This window comes from Myotis brandtii, unplaced genomic scaffold, assembly GCF_000412655.1.
Source record: "Myotis brandtii unplaced genomic scaffold, ASM41265v1 scaffold810, whole genome shotgun sequence".
Classification (NCBI taxonomy): domain Eukaryota; kingdom Metazoa; phylum Chordata; class Mammalia; order Chiroptera; family Vespertilionidae; genus Myotis; species Myotis brandtii.
Genome location: NW_005371274.1, coordinates 276,688 through 299,585, shown reverse-complemented (window position 1 = coordinate 299,585; position 22,898 = coordinate 276,688). Strand labels below are relative to the sequence as shown.

The window sequence follows — 22,898 nt, the reverse complement described above, 5'->3', positions numbered from 1 at the left end:
GTCAATCGAACGGCGGAGTGACCGGTCGCTATGACACACACTGACCACCAGTGGGCAGATGCTCAACGCAGGAGCTGCCCCCTGGTGGTCAGTGCGCTCCCATAGGGGGAGCGCCACTCAGCCAGAAGCAGGCTCACAGCTGGTGAGCGCAGCGGCGGTGGCGGGAACCTCTCCTGCCTCTGCGGCAGTGCTAAGGATGTCCAAATGCTGGCTTAGGCCTGCTCTTCCCGGGGAGCGGGCCTAGCCATCAGTTGGACATCCCCTGAGGGTTCACGGACTGCCTGAGGGTGCAGGCTGGATTGAGCCCCCCCCCCCCCCGCCAGTGCACAAATTTCGTGCACGGGGCCTCTAGTAATTTTATAAAGATTATCTGCAGGGACCTTAGGAAAAATGGGGGAAAAGTAAGTCTACAGTTAGGGAGGCTGGTTAGCTATGAAGGGTTGAGCATCTAAACCAAAGAGGAGGCTGTAAGAATGAAGTAGAAGGAAGGGTCAAATCTGAGAAGCAACATAAAGATGAAGCTTTTGCTAACATGACATTGAAGAGAAGGAAAAGTAAAAAGAAGATTCATGTTTACAAGCCAAGCGAATCAGGAGAGTAAGATTAACAATGACAGAAACAGACAAGTAAGGAAGGCATATTGAGTCTTATAAGGAAAGGTGGCCTATATACAAGTGGTAACACAGCACAAGATTGTGCTCCTTGAGAAACCCTACTGAAATAATTCTGGCTTTCATTGTAATTTGTTTGTGTGCACATAGGAAAAGTTAAGTCAGGTTGCAGACAAATCTGGCAGCTTAACTCAGTGGTGACTAATGCTCCTATTCTGTGCATACCCATGCATTCAGAGTTGTAATATCTAAATGGCATGAAAACATTGAGTTGTATAATTGTCATGGAAATCCTGGGGATATTTTCTTGCTGTGGTTCACATTTTAGCGCTTCATAACATAGGTATTCAGCATTATAACTGCTTCTTACATCTGTAAAGAATAAGCAAGTGATGTATGGAGCTGAAGATCAGCCCCCAGTTTATAATATAATAGGAACTCAGCCAAGCTAGCGTTGCTCAGCATTGACCTATGAACCAGGAGGTTGAGTGTCGACCTATTAACCAGGAGGTCATGATTCAGTTTCTGGTCAGGGCAGTGTGGGGTGTGCAGGAGGCAACCAATCAATGATTCTCTCTCATGGATGTTTCTATCTCTCCCTCCCTCTCCTTTCCGAAATCAATAAAAATATATTTAAAAATATATAATAGGAACTCAATAAACAAATGTTAAATTAACAAATTAGTGAACACTGGTGCAAATAATCTACAGAGAACAATGTACTCAAAACTTTTATACATTGGATTAGAGGCCCGATGCATGAAATGCATGCAAGGGGCTCAGCCCTCGCAGCCCTGGCTGCCTTGGCTGGCCCTTGCAGCCCCGGCTGGCCCTTGCAGCCTTGGCCGGCCCTCTCAGCCTTGGCTTCATCTGGAAGGTCGTCTCGAAGGTTGTTTGGCTGTTGGGTCTAATTAGCATATTAGCTCTTTATTATATAGGATTGGGGGAAAGAATCAAGGGCATGCTTGTACAGGCTGTGCTGAAATGGAAGAGGCCGTTCACTATTAACTTTTATAAATTTTAGACAACATATCTCTACAAAAATCTTAAAATGTAAATGGCCAAGATCGAAAGGAAGGGAAGTCATCATATAAGGGAAATGAGGAAGAAATAAAAAACCAAAAGTAGTAAGCAGGATTAGGTGGTTTATGAGGGTGATGAACCCTCTAATGGATTTTAATGCCCACATGAGTTCAACAGCCATACCTTAGGCCTAATTCAAGGTGAGGAGCCAAAACTGATCCCACTTCTTAAAGCAAGAGTTTAAGAGGATTGTTATGTCTATGAAAGGGGGATAGAAAAACCCTACTCATAAGCCCTAACCTGTGCCACTGTATTTGAGGGGTCAAAAAGTTACAGAAATAGAAAAGGGACCCTAATCCAAGAAGTGAACATCAAAATTGGTGTGGGAAACCATAAGGCCTTGGTTGAGAACAACATGAAACCTGGTAAGGCATTTCTACTATTCAGGACACAAAATTAAAAAAGCAAAAATACAAAATTACAAATACATAAGAAAACAAATCACTAAGAGAGGCAGTAGATGAAGGTATAAAGAATTAGTATGTCAAGAACTGAAGAGAGTAGAACAATCCAAAAGAGTATCAAACAAGCAGGCTGGAAATATTAAAGAAGAAAACGATAGGAAAGAATAGTATGAAAAAAGAGCAGGTGGACTTGAAAAGGAACCAAAAGAATTTCTAGACATGAAAAATACAGCCACTGAAAAACAAAACAAAACAACCACCCTGTGTTTGTTAATCAACAGATTAGGCATAGAGATGGAATGGTTGATGAGGTGATCCAACATATGTTTAACAGGAGATTAGGGAGAACAGGGAAAGCAATATTCAAAGAAAAAAAAATGGCTAAAAGAGATACAAATGCAAGAACCATAATGAATCCTCAGTGGGATGATTCAACCAACTGGTATATTCATTTAATAGGATTCTATTCTGCCATTAAAATGGGGAAATTATATCTAACTGTATAATCAGGGATAAATCTAGAAAAGATAATATTGAGTATAAAAAGTTTGTAGAGTATGATATTAGATATATAACTATAATGATGCTGTGTGGTGTTTACAGAGACATTGGTAATCACACCAAATGCAGTTTAATGGGGAAAAGAGAGAAAATATATTGGGATTGAGAAGCACAGAGAAAGGGGCTTCTACTCCATCTGTCATATTTTATTTTTAAAAAATCTTGCAAAATGTTAACATTTGTTAGCTCTGAAAGTGGGAATATGGTTTTATTGTTACTCTGAAAATTTTCTCTACATTTGAAATGTTTCATTAAAAATAAACTCATTTATTTTTGAATTTTAAAATTACATCTTGTTACACAAACTGTAAAATAGTATTAAAAACCCTTGCATAGTGAGACATCTATAAGGATAAATTCTAAAGCACTGTTTAGAGTCAGAAATATTCTAACACAATTTTAATGCCTCAAAAGCACTTTGTGTTGTTATCTGTAGTTGCACCCAATATCTGATAGTCAAAACCCCCCAAAAGGCCTCAGAAGCAGTGGTTGTGAGATGGTATCACATTAGCACCATGATTCCTCATGTATCACATTTTATTACTTACTTTACACCAAGCATTGTGTAAGGGCTTTTCACATGCTCATTTAATCCTCCTAACCCTTTAAATGAAATAGGTAGGTTTATTAGTTCCATTTTACACATTATTTTCATTTGATAATTGAGGCACAGGGAGATTAAGTAACTTGCCCAAGGAAACAGTAGACCCAAGCCCAGGCAGTCTGGCTCCAAAGCTCAATTCTTTTATTTTTAAATATATTTTTATTGAATTCAGAGAGGGAGAGGGAGATAGAAACATCAATGATGAGAGAGAATCATTAATTGGCTGCCTCTTACACGTCCCCTACTGAGAATCGAACCCACAACCCGGGCATGTGCTCTTGACTGGAATTGAACCTGGGACCCTTCAGTCTGCAGGCTGACGCTCTATCCACTGAGCCAAACCAGCTAAGGCCAAAGCTCAATTCTTAACCACTACATTGGACTACAAGCCTGTGTGGCCATTTGGGTAAATTGATCTTGCACTTTCCCCTGTGGAAACCCACCCTAGTCTTCCATACAGCTACCTATCTTTTTCCACTAATGACATTTTCTCCTGCATTCTCATACTCTCCTCTCTTTTTTCTTAAGCATAGGAAATGTGGGCAAGTGAAAAAAAGGGGGGGCGGCAAACATTTTTGGGGAGAAATACTTAAGTTCTGAAGTTGCTACTGGAATGTCATACTTAGTTAATTTCTGGGGGTAGTTAATTTCTGGGTTGCCTCCATGGCATTATTTATTTGGTGGAATATCAGTGTGACCATCCAGACACAGGATATACATTGTTTCAGAATAAAAATAATGTTAAAGAATTGTTTATATTTGGGGTCAATAACAACACACATTTTGAAGCTATCTATATTAGCAGTTTTCCTAAGTAGCAGTTTAAGAGACAGTATAATGAAGAGAATAGTTTGCATTTATTAGATATTTTAAACTTATGGTTTTAATTAATTGCCTAATATTTAAAAAATAAACTGAAATTTGATTGATTGTATAACTTTAATATTTGAAAATTTTTATTCAGAAGTTAACTTAATACAGTACAGATTTGTACAAAAAACAGGAACCGTTAAAAACTTCTGATCATACAGACAAAAATATGACTAAGCAAAGATTTAAAAAGGACAGGACATTTTGTAAATATTGTAATGCTTTAAGTTACTGTGGCAGATACAAAAATCAAGAATTCATTAACAGAGTGTATAAAAAAAGCAACTATATGAATTTTTAGCTGTTTAAATTAATGAAATATAACAGTAGTGGTATTTTTTTTTTAAAAATGAGGTATTATTACACTGTAAACCAAAAACAGCATAAATAAATAAAGGCAATGTGCAATTAAGTGATACATGGTTATACATTTTAACTAAACAATAGACAACAAAAATTTTCCAGTTATTTATGGACTTTTTCATTTAAAAGTCTGGCTTGCTTGTGTACTTCTTATTTAAAAGTGACATAACTATCAATAAACAAGCACATGACTAAACCTGCACACCAAGCCACTATAATTTTCCATCTCTACCAAATAAAAACTTTGTTTACATTTTATTTAAAACACTTAAGTCCGGTTTCTTATACATGATTCTTTTGTGCTTATTAGTTAGTAGTAACCTACATTAAACATCTTACTTTCTAGTTCAAGCAGCTTACGAAAGAAGCAGTTTTATTTGCATATGGATTAAAAACACAACAAACAAAATGAAACCAACATGCCTTTAACTCTCTTAGGCTTTCCAAGATTTTTAAGAAAATCCTTTAAATAGTATATTCAAATGAAAAAGCAGAGTCACGTCTGTTTCAAAGAGAATAGTAAACCAAGTAGTAACTCCTTTTCCTTAAAGATTCATGGGTTGGCTTCAAAACTGCAGGAAAACAAGCTGATTAGTTCCTCCACCCTAAAAGAATTCTGCTGGTTGGGTGCAGGAAGCATAGCAGTAAGAGAATAATGTAGCTCAGAAAAAATTGTGGGAAGAACTAGATGCTGGTACTAAATGCTGGCTTCATTATTATTGCAAATATATCTTCAGAGTTTTCTGAAATAAAACTAACAAAGAATAATAGAGAAGTCTTGATTAGGAAATATTTGTAGCATGCTAATAAAACTGCTTCATTTGCTGTAAATTAAGAAAACCATTTACTGTCTGACTTAAAATACAGTTTCTTTTTACATGCTACTTTATTAGAAACTCCAAAAAAAAGAGTACTTTTGAATTTCCTATATTCAGAATCCAGTGAAAAACAAAACATTGTGGTCAAAATGTTGAACTTGATTTTTTACACCAAGTACATAATTTTAACACAAATGTTATTATTGTATTCACTTTTGTCAAATATTTTATCCTAAGGTTTTCTAAAAATTAGTGTTGCAGTACAACTGGTGATCAAAAAATATTAGAAATAAGCCTTGTACATCAATCAAAGTATATATAAAACAGTTATTTTCTTTTGTGCTTATAATTGACTTAATTTATCAATGATTAGTTATCTGATTTCTGTTCTAATATCCCAACCCTTAAGAAGAAATGATTATACAAATATTACATTATATTTAAAGTAGTGCCAGTGTGCATGCAGACTAACAATACTTAAAAGAATATAACCCGAATCCAATTAATCTGAAAATAGTTACACTCTTGTACAATCATCTTTATTGATTTGTAAAAGCTGTATACACATCTAAAACCCTGAATTTACTTTGTAAAAATAAATCTTTAGCAATAAATGGCACTATCAAAATCCCATTATTCTCAGGCTATTATGGAATTATTTACATGCTTTTCAGCAACAGTTGAATCTTATTAGGACGAAAGCCAGTATATCAAAAAACCCTGTAGATTGCATTTGCAGTTATACTGTTGTTTACCTCTATATGAAAATATGGCTACATGCCTTACATGAATGATAATGCAGCTGTCTGTGTTGCTACTGTGTCCTGCAGCATACAATCTGCCACTAGGTTCCACTGCGCCATCCCATCGGTGCTTTCTTTACGGCACGTTGCTCCCCAGTGGAACACTTGCGACAAACTACGTTATGGAGAGTGATAAAGTGCTATAAAAAAGAATGACTGAACCCACCTGTCTCTGCCATCTGCTCTTTTCCCCACTCAATCAAGGTCTGTGTTTTTAGAAAATCATGCCTCCACTAACATACTCATATTTGATTTTTTTTTAAAAAATCAGTATTTTAAAGTTGGTGATCTTTGTCAAGGTGTTTTGAGATGAAAACATAAAAAGGTTAAAGGCACAATAAGAGGGAAGTGAATGCTACATATAAAATATGTTTCAAGTCTTCTAGGTTACTCAAGTCCAAAACCTTCTGAATTAGAAATTCCAATGATCAATTTCTGTTTCAGGTCCTTTTTGCTCTTGTAGGGGGGAAGGCAAAGTTGATTGAAGCAGGTGTGAGCCACAGGCAACCTAGGGAAAGAAAAAATTTTTTAAAGATACTAAAACACACACAGAATGACTGCTGAGCACCTTTCATAATACCATTCATATCTCTTTTACTTTCCCAAGAGATGACTCGTTCTTTCCTTTAGTGAACAAAGACTTATGAAGGACCTACTATGAGTTAGGCACACTTCCAGAAATGTGGCTAGGTTTACAGACAAGATAGTCTGTGTCTCTGCTCTCATCAGACTTTCATTCTGGAGGCATTATTTTTGGATTCAGACAAATCTGAATTTGAATACTGTCTCCCTCACTTACTAGCTGTTCATTTGTTCAAATGGCTTCATGTTTCCAAATCTCAGTTTTCTCATCACCATGATTTGGTAAACTATCCAACTAGGTTGTTTAAAAGATTAAAAGAGCTATCTATATAAAACACCTAGCAGAATAGTAGATAGTATGACTATTACTATTATTTCAATCTTGATTGTAACAAGAAACAAAAATTTTTTGAGACACTTGCTACGCACACTTTTATTGCTGCTGTCCTCAATGCACATGCAATATTCATCTTCTGACTCCTTGTGATCAGCTCCCCCAGCCTCTATCTGATGACACTGTCATCTTTCTTCAAGATTTCTACAGATTTCTTAGACTCTTTCCTTCAGTCTCTATGAACTCCACACCATCAGAATATTTGTCAGTGATAGCAGTGGGAAAGGACAAAATCCAGTTCAAGAATGAAAAGAACTGACAGAATTCAGGAAACATATGGGGCAGCAGGAAAAATGATTATAATCAAAGTACTGTCTACGCAAATCAGCTTTAGAAATTGCTAGTACAAGGTTAGGAAAATAAGTAGATCAACATTAATTCATCAACATTATTAGAAAATAATTTAAAGCCATCATTATTGTCATCACTTTCATATGCAAAGAGCATTAGACTAAAAAAAAAAGAGGATTAGTACTAGAGGTACTTCTAGTACTAGAGGTCTCTAGTACTGATAATAATAGCCAAACCCCCACCTTAGTATTTTTAATAAAAAACACCTTTAAATAAAAATGAGGATTAGGCAGTATACTACTAAAAGCAAGCTAGTTCTAAAAGAGACCACAAAGCAGCAGATTTAGCAAAGCAAAAAGTTAATGGAAAGGGGTTATTATCAGTTAGTATTGGTATGTCTGAAAATTAATAGAGGACCTGAAGCCACAGTCTCTCGCATTTAAAGGCCATGTTTACTCCCAAGATTTTTCTATGAAAGAATCCTCTAATTATAAACATATTAGTAGCAGAACTTATAGATTAAAAATAAAATTTTAATCTGGAAATCTTACCAATTAGTAGAAGTTTCGTTCTTTGAGATTTTAAAATTCAAATCAGCCATTCCTCCTACAGGTACTCTGTCACTTCCCGTAGTAAAATGTAGCAACTTCTTTTGAAGATCAAGAGGAAATCCAAGCACAACATCCCAAAAGTATCTGGAGAACACCAAAGGAAATTTATATGAATGTCTTGAGGATCAGAAGAAAGCAGCGATTTTCAACCAATGTGCCGCAAGAATTTTTAAAATATGCAATACTTATTCAGTTAGGGGCATGAACTCTTTTCCCTTAGACTGTCAAATAAAAAAAATGACAACAGCCAACACAATAGCTATCCAGTGTGAATGAATCAAAATTATACCTATTTTTTTGTCAGATCAGCAAAAAATATATTTTATGGTGTGCTGCAGAATTTTAGTAACTAGAAAAGGTTGAAAATTGCTGGAATAAAGTAACATAAAAGTAAGCTCTAAGGAAACAAAACTTCCCTAAACATACATAGTACTCTTGCTGTGAAATTAAGGAATGACAAGCTTCTATATATGAATTAGGTTTTTGACTAACTTTATTATAAAAATACATTTTTATAAAATTATAAAAGTGGCCCAACAGTGGATAGGACAACAGCCAATTTTCTCCCACATAATTTTTCTTATTTTTCCAACACATTTGCTATTAAAATCCTATTTAGATGTGCAGCATCCCTGAAATTCTAGAACCAAAGTCATTTTTTGAAAAGTAAAATTTCTATACTTTTGTAGAAACTTATTTATATCACTCTCTCCTTAGAAATTAAATAAGGCGGTGTGGAACTCCACAATAGTTCAGCTGACTGACTTGATCCTGAGATTGTCAGTTACACAAATAAACGAAACCACTTTGTCTTTCATCCCCTCTTCTGTGACCTCGCTATCAGAAGTATGAAGTGCTCACCTTATAGTCGAGTCAGTTTTCGCGTAGCCGTCATACTGAGTACTTCTCTGCAGAGCATGCATGTCCAGTTCAGGGCTTCCACACACCAGGATTTCAACCTCTTCTGGGCGAAGCAGCTGCCAATAATTATTTACCAAAAATGATAATAAAACATGATAATTTAAAAAAGTGAAATTGGAACTATTTTCACTGAATCAAACTACAAAAATCGTGACTTCTCTTGCAGTAAATCAAATGATTAAAAAAAAATCTCCATTTATATTTTTCCTACTGAGGTAAGATATTTTTGCTTTTAAAAGTTTCATAAATCTTGTCAAACTACTAAGGCTCTCTCTCTCCCTTTTGCAAACATTAATTACAGTTTGCCCGAAAAACAAGCAGATGACTAAACATGAATCCAAATTACAGTTCTTCCCCCAAACCCAGCTTGAAACTGTCTCAGCCTCTACTGATCTGCCTGCCTCCTTCCAATACCTCCATATCCCTTCCAGTAATGCACAGGATGCGTGCACTCTAGAGTTTACGTACTTGGTTACATACAGTCTGCTTGTGTTACTCACTGGTTTTCTTTACCTACATATGTTGTCTTCCACTTAAAGAGATTAAAACTGGAAAAGAAAAACCATGCTATGCCATTTAATTCCTTTTCCCCTCCCTCCACCCCCACAATTACCGGTGTGTCACAGACAAAACTCAGTGCTCCGTTTTCAAAGGTCCTTTCAACAACACACACGTGTCAAAGGTTATTCTGAAACTAGCTCTCTCCTATGAAAAGTAATTCAAATGAAAGACCTAACTCCAAACTCTCATAATAAACCTGAGGGGAAATAAAAGTGGCGTGATTGAGTTTGCCCTGGGGAGCTGGGGTGAAGAGCACCAGTTCTTTAGAAAACTGTGCTTTTATCTTATATTTTCAACATGGAGTTCTAGAAAGAGGCTGCCCCATGTTCACATGCCTTAGATAAGGCAGACCAGGCAGAGTCCATCATGACCCTGGAGACAAACTACTTTTTCTGGGTAAAAGGCAACTCAGAGTTGTCAAGGGATTCTTGAAGCAGCAGGAAGTAGTTATAAATATGTTCTTTAGTCAATAAGAAGTGGCTTTTGCCCCCGAGCTTATGTGTTAACTGTTTTCTGTGCTTTGCCCCTCAGTATTAAGACCTTGAGCCCACAGGATTTCTTCACCCACTTTGCTTGGGGGAATTTTTTAAAGCCCTAAAAGACATAGCATAAGACATAGCACAAGGGGAGAAGAATGGAGCTGACTGGTCTTGTTTCTCTTCAGAGTTAAGGCTGAAATGGGAGAAGTATTTTTTTTCTAGCTCTACCTTTAAAAAGTAGAAAACGTTTTCTATTTTAAAAGCTTATCTACTAAAATATTTAAGGAATTATCAGTTATTATCACATTATAAAACCTAACTGAAAGCATAATTTAAAGGTTTAAACTCACCATAAGGGCATTTGAAGCACACACACTATGAAATCCATAATAAAATGCAGCAAACTGCTTATAGATGGATTTGTTGAGAAGAAAGTCAATATAAAGCTGTACATATTCTGAAAAGCAATTTTCCATCTGTTACATAGTAAAAGTAAAAGGTAAACACTAATGCATTTGAATTAAGAAATGGTGTCTAACTTACCTTTCCTATTTTGATTGGTAACTGGAATTTTTTCACCACCTGGCTTTAAATTATAGGACTTAATTATTCCAAATTCTTCCTGAAAAACCTGATGGGAGATTCCAGCACAAGATATTTATTGGTATGGTTGATATGATAACAGGCTTTAGTGAACAGCTTTGTAAATTTTAAAAAGCAGTTTTTCTCCATCTTAGTACAAGTCACATGCATTGCAAGGTAAAAAAGTAGGTCTTTAACTTAACCCTCTCTGTTGAATGTTAAACACTTTACTGGTATTCACAAAACACCTGTGGCCATTTAGGTGTTTTGGAGCTATGTGGATTACTTTAATTTCCATTTCCCAATTATTGGTAGGCTCCCGAGTAGAAATGAGTTTTGGTGAATTTCTTTAAGTACGTTCTTCACTGCTTGTAACCTGTGTCTTCGTTGTCTACTTCATCAGGTTAAGATCCTCTGTGATAGGGGCTATTATTGGTATGTCTTGACTAATCCTGTTCATCTTTTCTAATAATGGGTGTTTCATAACAAATGGAATTTTTCATATATGAAATACATGATTAACAGAAAGCTATTTGTACCTGGAATGTTGAGTAGAAATCTTCCTCAACATTGCCCTCATATGACAGGAGTTCACTTAATCCATGGGCCAGCTCCTATAAAAAGAAATCTATTATCTGTGGTTTTAAACCAAATGATTTTTCCTAAAAGCAGATGTACAACTCTCCTACATGTGAGATAGAGCAGATAAACTTTCAGGTTTTGAAATAAAGATAATATTTGAGATGTATTTTCCAGAGCGCAAAATATTTGTTAATGATTTCTACCATCTACCTTTTCACTGGAAAAGGTCATATAGGAGGTAAATATCCAGTTCATACTGTACTTATGCAGCAAGCTAAGAGCATAGTTCTCATCATGATTCACTGCTATCTGCAACTTACTATTTATAAGTTTGCAGTATTTCTCATTTTTAACTTACATTCTTAAAAATAATGCTGATGTTTCAGGATACATCTTTAAAACACAAAAACACAGCGTTCATGCATGTAAGTGGGGTCTATATTTCAGTTACAATGCCTTTCTTTTATCCAAGAAGTTGAGAACACTGGAAAAAACATTTTCCTGAATTAGGTTACAACTCATGCTACCAAGGAGCAAAGATTTAAACAAACGTAAAAAGTAACCAAATATTTTTTAAAAATTAGGTTTTATGAAAAAAGTTTTACTTTATTTTAAATTATTAAGAGATTACATAAATAATAAGTTTTCCATCCATTAAAAACAGAAAGTTTTATAAAAAATATAGATAGGCATAGATTGCAATTATTAATAAAAATTATGGGTGCTGAAAATTATAATTGGGATATTTGTGATTTTTAAAAAAATAATATTGATTTTTTTACAGAGAGGAAGGGAGAGGGCTAGAGAGAGAGAACCATCGATGGGAGAGAAACATCGATCAGCTGCCTCCTGCACACCTCCTACTGGGGATGTGCCTGCAACCAAGGTACATGCCCTTGACCGGAATCAAAGCCGGGACCCTTCAATCTGCAGGCTGACGCTCTGTCCTCTGAGCCAAACAAGTTAGGGCGAGTTTGTGATTTCTATTAAGAACTCCAGGGACAATCAGGTGAACCCAAGGGAAGGGACTTATCATCTTCTTTCAAAGATTAAATTTTTAATGACAAAATACAATGTCAGTAGGTCATGAAGTTATGTACTCAGATCTGCTACATTCAGGACTGTACACCTTTTTACCCCAGACTTTGCATTTTCAAACCCTAATTTTTGTTGAGAACTGTCCATCAATACTGTCAATCTTAGACCCTTACCTGTAATATGCTAGCTCTAAAATATTTATTACCCATTCAGTTAAACTTTCAAAAACGATTTTTGTAAACGTATAATTAAAGTGTGTGTGAAGTTACAGAATAGTGCTTTTGCACAGTTTGAATACCCTGGTCTTATTTAATACAGCATATTTGAGAGTGGCTTAGCAGAAGCAAAAGAGATAGTACACATACTAATTCTAGGTTATGCTGCCTCTCCTCTGTTTTCAACATAAACCCTCCAGTGTAATTTTCACAAGATTGTTGGGAAGATTTCTTATTGTTTCTGGACAATCCTGTTGCTCCAAGTCATGGCTCACCTCTCAGAGAAGCAGTGGAGTATTCATTAACATGGTCATGGAAAATTATCGCATTTATTAACACCAGATTGAAGTCTCCATTGAGGAATATTTTGATTACTTTCTCTACTTTTTGTCCTACAGTCACAGATGTTGTCTTTATATTAAGAAGCATATCTACTATATGTTTCTCTTCAATTTCCTGTTCCCTCTTCTTGAAAACAGTGTACAAATACATATGATAAAGAATTGAATAAAAAAGCAGTTAAAAATTTTAGGGTATATTTTTACCATCTATGAAATGGAAATTAGGTGCCAATTTTAATAGGTGCTTTTTAAAATTAATAAATGAATAATCCATTTATAAAACATTTTTTAAAATTACCCACATTCCACCATCCTAACACAGCAGCAGTTTTCCTGTTTGCTTTCAATCTTTATTGATGCATGTACAGAAACAGTTTTTTCAATAGTTGATCTCATAGCCACAAGCCGGATTCATTATTAAAGAGCTAATAAAAGAATATAGGCTCAGGGAAATCTTCAGCTCCATAATATAAAACAACATATTGGCATAGTCATTCATAAAATATCCATTATTTACTAAAAAAACAACAACTGGGTCTAAATGACTCAAATTAAAATAGCTTTAATCATAGAATTGGGCAATTTAGTGACAAAAATCACTAATAAAATTAGGAAATTTATCAGTAAAAAATTTGGCAAAAACTAAATATGTGGGGCAAAAAAATCACAAAAAACTAAAATGAGACGGTAACTCAGAGATTAGTCTATTCCCATTGTTTTATGGGTAAGAAAATTACGTGACTCATCCAGGGTCACAGCTAAGTACAGTCAGTATGTTGCAGAGACAAGACTACAGAAGGCAGATCTCTTCATCAGAGCCTGCTCTATTTTGCAAGCAGTAAAAAATATAAGGGATTGTCAGGAGGATGTGCATACTATCCATTTTTCTACTAAATTTTCACCTTAGATTAAACTTGATCAGAAATCTAAATTTTGTGACTGAGGAATATTATGAGACAGTCCCATGAAATTCATGTTGTATTGTTTTAAGAGATGCTGTTGCATACACTGTTAATGATACTGCACAGTATCATCTTAATAAGGATCCATAGAAGTAATCAATTACTAAGTGCTTTCTTATGTCCTGTAATCCCCAAATACATGAGTTTTACTGTCTCATTATTCACATAAGGAAACTAGAGCTCAGAAACTTTAAACAACTTAGCTAAGTTCACAGAGCTAATAAGTGGCAGAGCTTGGATTCAAATCTCGACATCTCTGACTTCAAAGCCTGTTGTCTATGGTATAAGAGCTGAAGAGTGCTGCAAAGTGAATGATGTGTCTCCACAAGAAGGGAGAAATCCAGATAAAAAAGGAGATGGGTTACAAAAGTAGAGAGAAACCATATTTAAAAATAAGAATAGCATTAGGAGGAGAAAGACTGTGCAGGTAGAGGATGCTATTATTAAGGAATATGATGCTAGTAGCTTTATACTTACAGGCATAATTTGACTTAAGTCATCAGTGGTGACACTGCAGATGCCCACTGGTGTATTTTGATCACTAGGAACGATCGGAGGGCTCAGTAATTTCTTGTAACAGCAGGGGGGGAAACGAATATCCAGTGTAATGCTGTTATAAACAGCTAGTCCCATAAGCTATGCATACTAAATGTTAAGTATTAACATAAAATCCATGACAGCAAGTGAGTTTTAAATTATGCATCAGTCTGTTTCTTGTATACTTCTTTCAGATTTAATACTTTTTAATGAATCCCACATAGTTCCTTTCCTTTCATTTCCCCACATAATTCTTTGATTACCAAGTCGTGTAAAAAGGAGGGATTTAGTTGATAGTATTTAATGATTTCTTTAGAAAAGTTTATTTACGATCATAACAGATAACAGTTTCACACACATCCAAAAATTAATATATAAGAAATACTTTCTAAATTTAAACAAAGATGATGATTTTATAAGTAGCAGCAATTTATTTAATAGAACTCACTGAACACACTACTAATTTTGGTAACCATTTTATCTATTTTAAAATTAAATACAGACTAAAGAGAGCTGAGCTGAATAAACATATGGGTACACACACAGAGACATACATACACACTGTTGATAAGCTAACAGGACAGTTACTCTCCTATGGTAATATCTGAAAGGCCTTTAATACTTGAAGTTTACTCAAAAGGTTAAAGTTAAAAAGCTACAGATGTTATATCTATATAAACTTTGTCCAATTATATTTTAAAAATATTTTTATTGATTTCATAGAGGAAGGAAGAGGAAGGGAGAGAGAGAAACATCAATGATGAGAATCATTGATCGGCTGCCTCCTGCACAATCCCCACGGGGGATCAAGCCCGAAACCAGGGCATATACCTTGACCGGGAATCAAACCGTGACCTCCCGGTTCATAGGTCAATGCTCAACCACTGAGCCTCTGGGCCAACTGTATTTAATTTATCAGTTATATGGCAGAATGTAACATCCATTTGCTGAAAGAGGGGTTTCAGAACAAATTTCATATTTCAACTATCAAATAAAGATTATTATATCAAGTTATTAAGGAAGTCATTCATTTTGTAGGCTCAAAAGGAAATCTTATATGGGCTGGACAAATTACTACAAACAATTTAAAAAAATTAGAAGACAGCCTGTATTTCAATTTGCTATGGCAGGATGAGGTTAATCATTTAAGGAATGGATATGCTATTTTATTGGTAACCATAGTAACAGAGACTGAGCAGTGTATGCATGGGACCGATATTGAAAAGAAGTTCTAATATATGTCTTTAATTATGATATAGCAATAATGGCAAAAACCACAATACTACTGTAGTTACATTTATGAATATTCTCTCTAGTGACAAGTTCTATGCACTTTTCACTTTAAAAACTTCTTTTAATTATAATTTAATAGATGAGGAAGTAGCCTTACAGGATTTGCTGCAGGAAACTTCCATTCGCACTAAATCATTGTGCTCTGGTGAAAGCAGGAATGGGGATGAGGCGTCATGTGCTACAAACAGAGTTTGAAAACCCTGTACTGTACTACACTGTTCCTACTCTTAGTTCCAATGCCCCTTGTGGTATAAGCAATCATACTTTTAAAAATTGTTATGTCTCATCATGCAATCTTCAAAAATTTTTATTATAGGTTTCGCCTGTAAACGCCAAAGCCATAACATATTTAAAAATGAAGTATTAGACCCCCGCTCCCACCTCCCAGCAGCTTCCCTCTCCTCTTGGTCCCCTCCACCAAAAAAATAAATAAATAAATAAATAAATAAAATAAATAAAAATGAAGTATTAGAACTAACTACATTTTCTCAATCATTATGCCTGTTCTCAATTTTTAGTTCTCCTCACCTTCAGTAGATCTCTCCACCGCTTACATGATCACAATCCACTGTTGTCTCACATTTTTCCTATATGTTTTCATGCTTTTGAGGCATTAGTCTTATTTTCTACAGATTATCTTTGTGTGAGATAAATACACATTAACAATGAGATGTGGTGGCTATAATAATTTTAGATTTATGGCAGGTCCTTGAATAACATTGTTTCATTCAGTATTGTTTCATTGTAATGCTGACCAGATGCTGCAGGAACTTAACTCTTGTTTATATCAATTACCTTATGGTAAAATAGGTTTCGTTATATGTCATTTCACTTAAAGTTGTAGAGCCTATTGACAATGTTAAGTGTTAATGTTAATGTAATTGTTTAACTCGAAATATGCAACATAAGTAAATATGCTTAATATGCTCCTTTGGGTAATGACTGAATAGAAACTAATATCTATTGTAAAGAAAACAATTTGTGCCTGGCTGGTGTGGCTCAGTGGTAGAGCATTGACCCATGCACCAAGAGGTCACTGGTTTGTTTCCTGCTCAGGGCACAGGCTTGGGTTGCAGTTCAGTCCCCAATGGGAGGCGTGCAGGAGGCAGCCAATCGATGTTTCCATCTCTCTCTCCCTTTCCCTTCCTCTATCTCTAAAAAAAATCAATTTATAAAAAAACATTAAAAAAGAAAACAATAAGCAAATTAATGATTTTATGTATAACATTATTCTAAAAATGTGATAGCTCAGTAAGATTTAATACTGCAGTACAAATATTAGAAAGTGAAAATATCACTCAAATGTAAGCTGTGATGAGAATGTAAAGTGTGACAAACATGTATCAGGAAATCCAAATAGCTCATAGTGTAATGAGAAGCATCAATGACTCAGGTTTTCAGTGAAGTTGAAACATTAACAAATGATTACTGTAAACAATACAATAGAAACAAAAGTCTAAGAATTGTTAAGTGTTCTATATTGTGGAACTTGGCACCTTGGACCTTTAGACATGACAGTATACACAAAATTGCATATTGAGTTTACCATTTCAATGTGTATCTTTGTTTCTAGAACCTTTTTTCCATCTAGTTTCTCAATTTTCATATACATTTCTCAGGATTTATTCCAACAAATGCAACAAAGATATTCAAAGCTCTCCATAAGATAGCTCTTTTTAAAAAAATATATTTTTATTGATTTCAGAGAGGAAGATAGCTCTTAACTCTCCTCCTGAAGGTGTCTTGCATAACTCCCAGTGTGCCCTCTGCTTCAATCAACTGGACCTACACATTGTGCTGTAACACAGCTTTTTGTTCTAGTCATTCTTCCACTATATGTCTTTAAAATATATATATTGATTTTAGAAAGGAAGGGAGAAGGAGAGAGAGATAGAAACATCAATGATGAGAGAGAATCATTAATTGGCTGCTTCCTGCACACCCCCCACTGGGGACAAAGCCCACAACCTGGGCATATGCCCTGACTGGGAATCAAACCGTGACCTCCTGGTTATAGGTTGACGGGTGTCTTATTCTTTTACAGACCTGTGTGAATCAGATAGAATGGCTCCATCTTTAAATGTCGACCTTCTGTGGGAGGACTATATTGAATCTTTTTCTCCTCAGAACTCCTTAGCAATTAATGTCAAGTGGTCATTTGACTCTGAGAACTGACTATCTTGCATGGTGGTCATCTGCACATTTAAATGGTGAACTTGTTAAAGGAGGATAGTATTTTCCTCTTTTAACCTATATATCTCCAGTGCTTGCTCATTTATTTACTCTTCCATCCTTTCACAATTATACTTCTTAGATTAAAAAAGCTAATGTGAAAGGTATCTTGTCCAATCTCCACTCAATACAAGATGCCTTCTGTAGTACACCTGACAGGGGTCAGAGGATGGCACAGGGGTTTATGTAATTTTAACAATACTTAAAGTAATGCCATATACTTTAAATATTCCCAATATTTTCAATTTTTATTAATACTTTAGGATTTGAGGTGCAGATTAAAGACCTAGATTTCATTTCCACAATTTCGATTTAGTAAACTGAGTGAAATAAATGATTTTTCTGTTAGTTTTTTCACTTTGTACTTAGAACAAAAATAACTAATCATGCATAGAAGATACTTTGATTTTTAAAAGTCTTAATTTTCTGCTAAATTTGATAATATATGAAATATAAAATATTTTTATTTGGAGATAAGATTTTCAGGAAAACATAAAAATTCAGTCATTCCTTTCAATTAATTAAATCTGCTGACGTGTAGCTGTGATATTACAAATAATAAAGATTATTGAAAATCTATTAGTAAATTTGACAAGCATGCTTAATTTGAGTAAAATGCTTGAAAACAGTTTTCTAATATTCAGATAAAATTTTTAAAAATCTCTAGTCTCCTAGCACCTCCTAGTGGAAAGTTTAAAGGATACAATTCCAACCAATCGGAATTCAGAATAGTTATCACACTTAAAGCTGCTAAACCAATGGCAGTGTGAATCTTTGTGATATGTAAACATGCCTGAAAAAAAGAAACATGATTTCATTAGTGTGATTGATTTAAAAATCAGAGTGGTAAAAATATATATGACATTTCATCTGTTAGAAGCAAACCAGTTCAGTAATAGTTCTGTTACAAACAATCTCTCATGTTAAAATATATCAAATCTATGTACAGAGAGCATGCAGGAGCATTTTACTGTTCATTGGTATCCTGAAACATGGGGTAAAAAGGCAGAAAATCAGTTGATTTTCTTTATAAAAATTCTAGTTTTATAAGTTATTGGTTATGATAAAAATTAATTTTGAGGATTATGTAGAGATTTCAGTTTATCCATGTCATCTCTAATTCCCATTACCAGAAAGATGAGATATATATAATACATACAAAATAAAGAAAAATAAACACTGAAAACTCTCCTCTGAAAAAAAACAATAAAAATAATGATTAGGTAGGTGTTTTCTCTAAGTAAAATAAACCCAAATTTAAATTTCAAATGATTATATCTGTCTTAAAAATTAATGAATTCTTATTCATTAAAATGGCTCATTATTTAATGAGAGAGGCTTTAAATATGAGTTTAGAAGAGCAAACTAGTTTTTTAAAATTTCAAATGTTCTTTATTTCAATGACAAATTAAATTCCCATGCATTTGGCTTATTTGGAAAGGAAGTGGACGCTCCCTTGCAAATATATACTTTCAAGTCTATATATTTTGTATAGGATTCCCAGTAAAATAACATTTTGATAATCAATTTGGTCAATTTTTAAAATTTAAATAATAGTCCTTAAAAAATTATTCAAGATTTATGGTTGACAAAAAAATCTGTAAAACCATTGGGTAGATTAAAAATAAGAGGGCCTAATCGAATCTAATAATTACAAAGAAATACTATTCATAAAAATTAAATACTTACCATAATCTGGATGAAAAATTTGGCGAATTAGAAGAAGGAACCATTCTTTAGTCAAGCCACCCATATCCAAACCAGCTTCCCCTACAAATGTAACTTTCAACTTCTTTTTCAAGTCTGCTCTTTTCCGGGTTAACTATTTGAAGAAAGTATATAGTAGAGGAGAACAAATGGCAGAAAAAGGAAATTAACTTTTTAAAATCTGGAAAATGTGTTAGGTAGTCAGTATCTTATTTACAGTGTCCAAAACACTAACCCATCCACCCCCTCATCCATTCATCCACCCACCCATCCATCCATCCATCCATCCATCCATCTATCCATCCATCCACCCATCCATCCATCCATCCATCCATCCATCCATCCATCCATCCATCCATCCAATGAATCTGTCAGACACTGTGAACTAGGTATTACTAAGTTTGTTGTATAGATTAAGAAACAGAATTAGAGGAGGTCAGGTACCTTGACTGTATCCCAGGTTCATATTGTCTCCAAGATTCTAATTTAACAGATTACAATATAAAATAATTCATTTCCTTTTCTCTAACTTGCCTTCAGTACTAAACTTTTAAAAATTACATAACTAAATCAGCCTTTAACTTATAATAGCTCCATGCAGATCTGGCTAAGAATTGTACATGCATGAAGCTCTATAATACATAGTACATAAAATCAAAGTAGACTTGACCCTTAATTGACCAAATATACCCTATAGATTAGACCCCTAATTTTATTAGATGAGTAATTTGAGGCTCGGCAAAGTTAAAATGACTTGTTACACACCCAACTAGTAATAAAGGTGGGTCTACAATCTAGGTTACATAGTCATACAGTTCTATATAAAATTCCTTTCTGGGGAATTAACAACAAACTATTAATAAATATATAAAAATGTGCTTAATTGTGAATACAGAACTGACTTTATGGTATCAAAATATAAGGAAACACACTTATTAGCATAAAGAAATAAGGCAGTTTATTAAAATTTTAGAATTATAGAATGTACTTAAAGCTTTAATCAATGAATATTATTTTTGAATAAATGATCTATACCTCATCAAGGGAATCGCTAACCAGATGTGTCCTCCTTACTTTCATATTTAGAAATAACATATTCATATCAGGTCTCTGTCTTCGAGATACTTTATCCACCAGACTTTGCTAATTGAAAAAGAAAGCAAACATTTTCACTTTTACTTAAATTGTAATTTCACTTAAAACATTTAAACTTCAGTAAAAATCACTATATTATTCTCTATGCCATATCCCATATAAATTTCATAAACTCAGTTATACAAATTTTGATTTATGAAAATGCTCTATTATTTTGCTTTGAAACAATGGTAACCAAAGGGGATCCAAAATGGAGGACCAAAAATAATTCACCTTCTATAGTAAAGTGTGCTATGTTTTAGTTTCCACATATCTCATCTCTTAAATAGCAAGGTTCTCTGTTTAATAAATACATAGCATGGTGTGGGAACATTTGAAACATATACTTAGATGATAAACTTGGCTTAAGGTTTTTTAGATATTGAATTACTCTCAAAGCATAATTAGTCTACTTTTAGAAAGTAGTTTGGTCAGTATTTATCAGAAACATTAACAATGTTCATATTCTTTGTCCCAATAATTCTACTTCTAGGAATTCTAAAAACAGAAAATATTTCATACAGTGTGATGGTCATAGCATTACTATAAAAGCAAAACTTTAGAAATATACTACATTTGTATCTATCTAATAGAATATAATACAGCTATCAAAAATGATGGTCATAAAAACTATGTAAATGGAAAATGTTTAAGGAAGGCACAACTGAAAAAAAGCAGGGAACAAAATTGTGGATACAACTCTTGCTCTTAAAAGATAATATACATAAAAAATATCAAAAGAACATTTATCAAAATGTTAAAAGTTATGTCTGAGTGATGAAAACATGGGTGATTAAAAATATCTATTTTTTGTTTTTTTCAAAATATAAACAATGAGTATGTAAAAAAAATTAAAAAATATAAGGACTATATAAATATCCTCTAATATAAAGTCTACATATTTGCATACTTAATTTATCTAAATCTTTTTCAGATTACCTCATCTTTGGTAGCAAACTAAATGAACTATTGTACAGATTAAAGACTGTCATTTCAGACATTTTAAATACTGGTATATGCAGCAATTTGCTTTAGTACAGAAAATTTTAATATCCCAAATCTCTATTATTAATCCTACTCTCATGATTTGGTAGGTTACTATAATAAAACATTCTAATTCAGACCCTTCTTCATTTCTCTAATTTCTATTTCTAAAGGCTTTCAATAGTTTTTCTCTTCTCTGGGTCCCACCTTTCATGCTCAAACTACCCTTTCCTACCTTCTGTTCCCAGTCTATACCTCCTGGGAAGTCATCACACTGGAAATGTCCCCCCACACTTATACTAGGATGGTAATTGAGCATGACAAGGCTCAGTGACTATTCCTCCCATCAGGAATTCATCTGTATAATAAAAGCTTAAATGACCATTACAGTGGAACAACCAGACCAGTCGCTATGATGCACACTGACCCCCAGGGAGCAGACACTCAATGTAGAAGCTGCCCCCTGGTGGTCAGTGCACTCCCACAGGGGGAGCGCCGCTCAGCCAGAAGCCAGGCTCACAGCGATGGCGGGAACCTCTCCTGCTTCAGCAGCAGCGCTGAACAGCGAGGAGCCAAGCGGTAAGGAGCAGCGAGCAGGCAGGTGGTAAGGAGCGAGGGGTCCCAGACTTTGAGAGGGCACAGGCCGTGCTGAGGGACCCCCCTCCAGTGCATGATTTTCATGCACCGGGCCTCTAGTATTTAATACAAAGTGCTTCAAATGAAAGAAGTAATAGTAGTGACATTTTAGATATAGTCTGATGAGGAAGTTATTTTTAGGTTGGGAATCGCTTTTACAACTTTAGATTATACCATGTAAGTAATCTCTTGTTTACAGTAACTACCTGTAAGGCTGTCCTCACGTCAAAATATTCACATCATTAATTCCAAGTGGTATGGCAGTTTACAAGTTAAAAATGTTGGGAAACACCTATAAGAACTGACAATGCCACTTGACTCTTCCGTCTCTATAACTTGTGTCCATGCCGTGTGGAAGACAGCCTGGGACAATCTACAGCCGCCACTCTCCTTGTATTGGGAAGGAAAGTTCCACTGAAGAAGTTATTTGTTATCTTAAAATGGGGAGTGACAGCAGAAAACTGCTCAGAGGAACTTACATAAACTTCTAGCTCTTTAGATTTTTTCGTACAAATATAAAAAAAATAGCCCAATGTAAAAACAAAATACTAAAAAGTTGCATGAAATTGCTTAAATGCAACTAATAAAAAATGTCAAAATGACTAGTTACATAGACTAATCTTTGAGCCAGTATCTACCCAAGATTAAGAATTCTGGTGCTAAATAAACCTATTGAAATTTTTCGGGGGAAGGGAGTAG

The 22,898-nt window shown here is 34.6% G+C and overlaps 1 protein-coding gene and 1 long non-coding RNA gene across 2 annotated transcripts in view; one reads left to right on the top strand and one right to left on the bottom strand.

Annotated features, from left to right (window-relative positions):
- Positions 1-22,898, top strand: part of LOC106724379 — a 68,757-nt gene that overhangs the window by 4,600 nt on the left and 41,259 nt on the right. The gene's annotated exons all lie outside the window — the stretch shown is intronic.
- HECTD2 (HECT domain containing E3 ubiquitin protein ligase 2) overlaps positions 4,120-22,898 on the bottom strand; it is a 46,720-nt gene continuing 27,941 nt past the window's right edge. Inside the window, exons 11-20 of the mRNA XM_014531584.1 lie at positions 20,481-20,588; positions 19,428-19,560; positions 18,443-18,531; positions 14,154-14,312; positions 11,078-11,152; positions 10,500-10,587; positions 10,307-10,413; positions 8,857-8,972; positions 7,936-8,079; positions 4,120-6,625 (exon numbers count right to left, since the gene is read on the bottom strand). Coding sequence (XP_014387070.1) covers positions 6,505-6,625; positions 7,936-8,079; positions 8,857-8,972; positions 10,307-10,413; positions 10,500-10,587; positions 11,078-11,152; positions 14,154-14,312; positions 18,443-18,531; positions 19,428-19,560; positions 20,481-20,588 — 1,140 coding nt within the window. The 3' untranslated portion in view covers positions 4,120-6,504. The remainder of the gene's footprint in view (positions 6,626-7,935; positions 8,080-8,856; positions 8,973-10,306; positions 10,414-10,499; positions 10,588-11,077; positions 11,153-14,153; positions 14,313-18,442; positions 18,532-19,427; positions 19,561-20,480; positions 20,589-22,898) is intronic.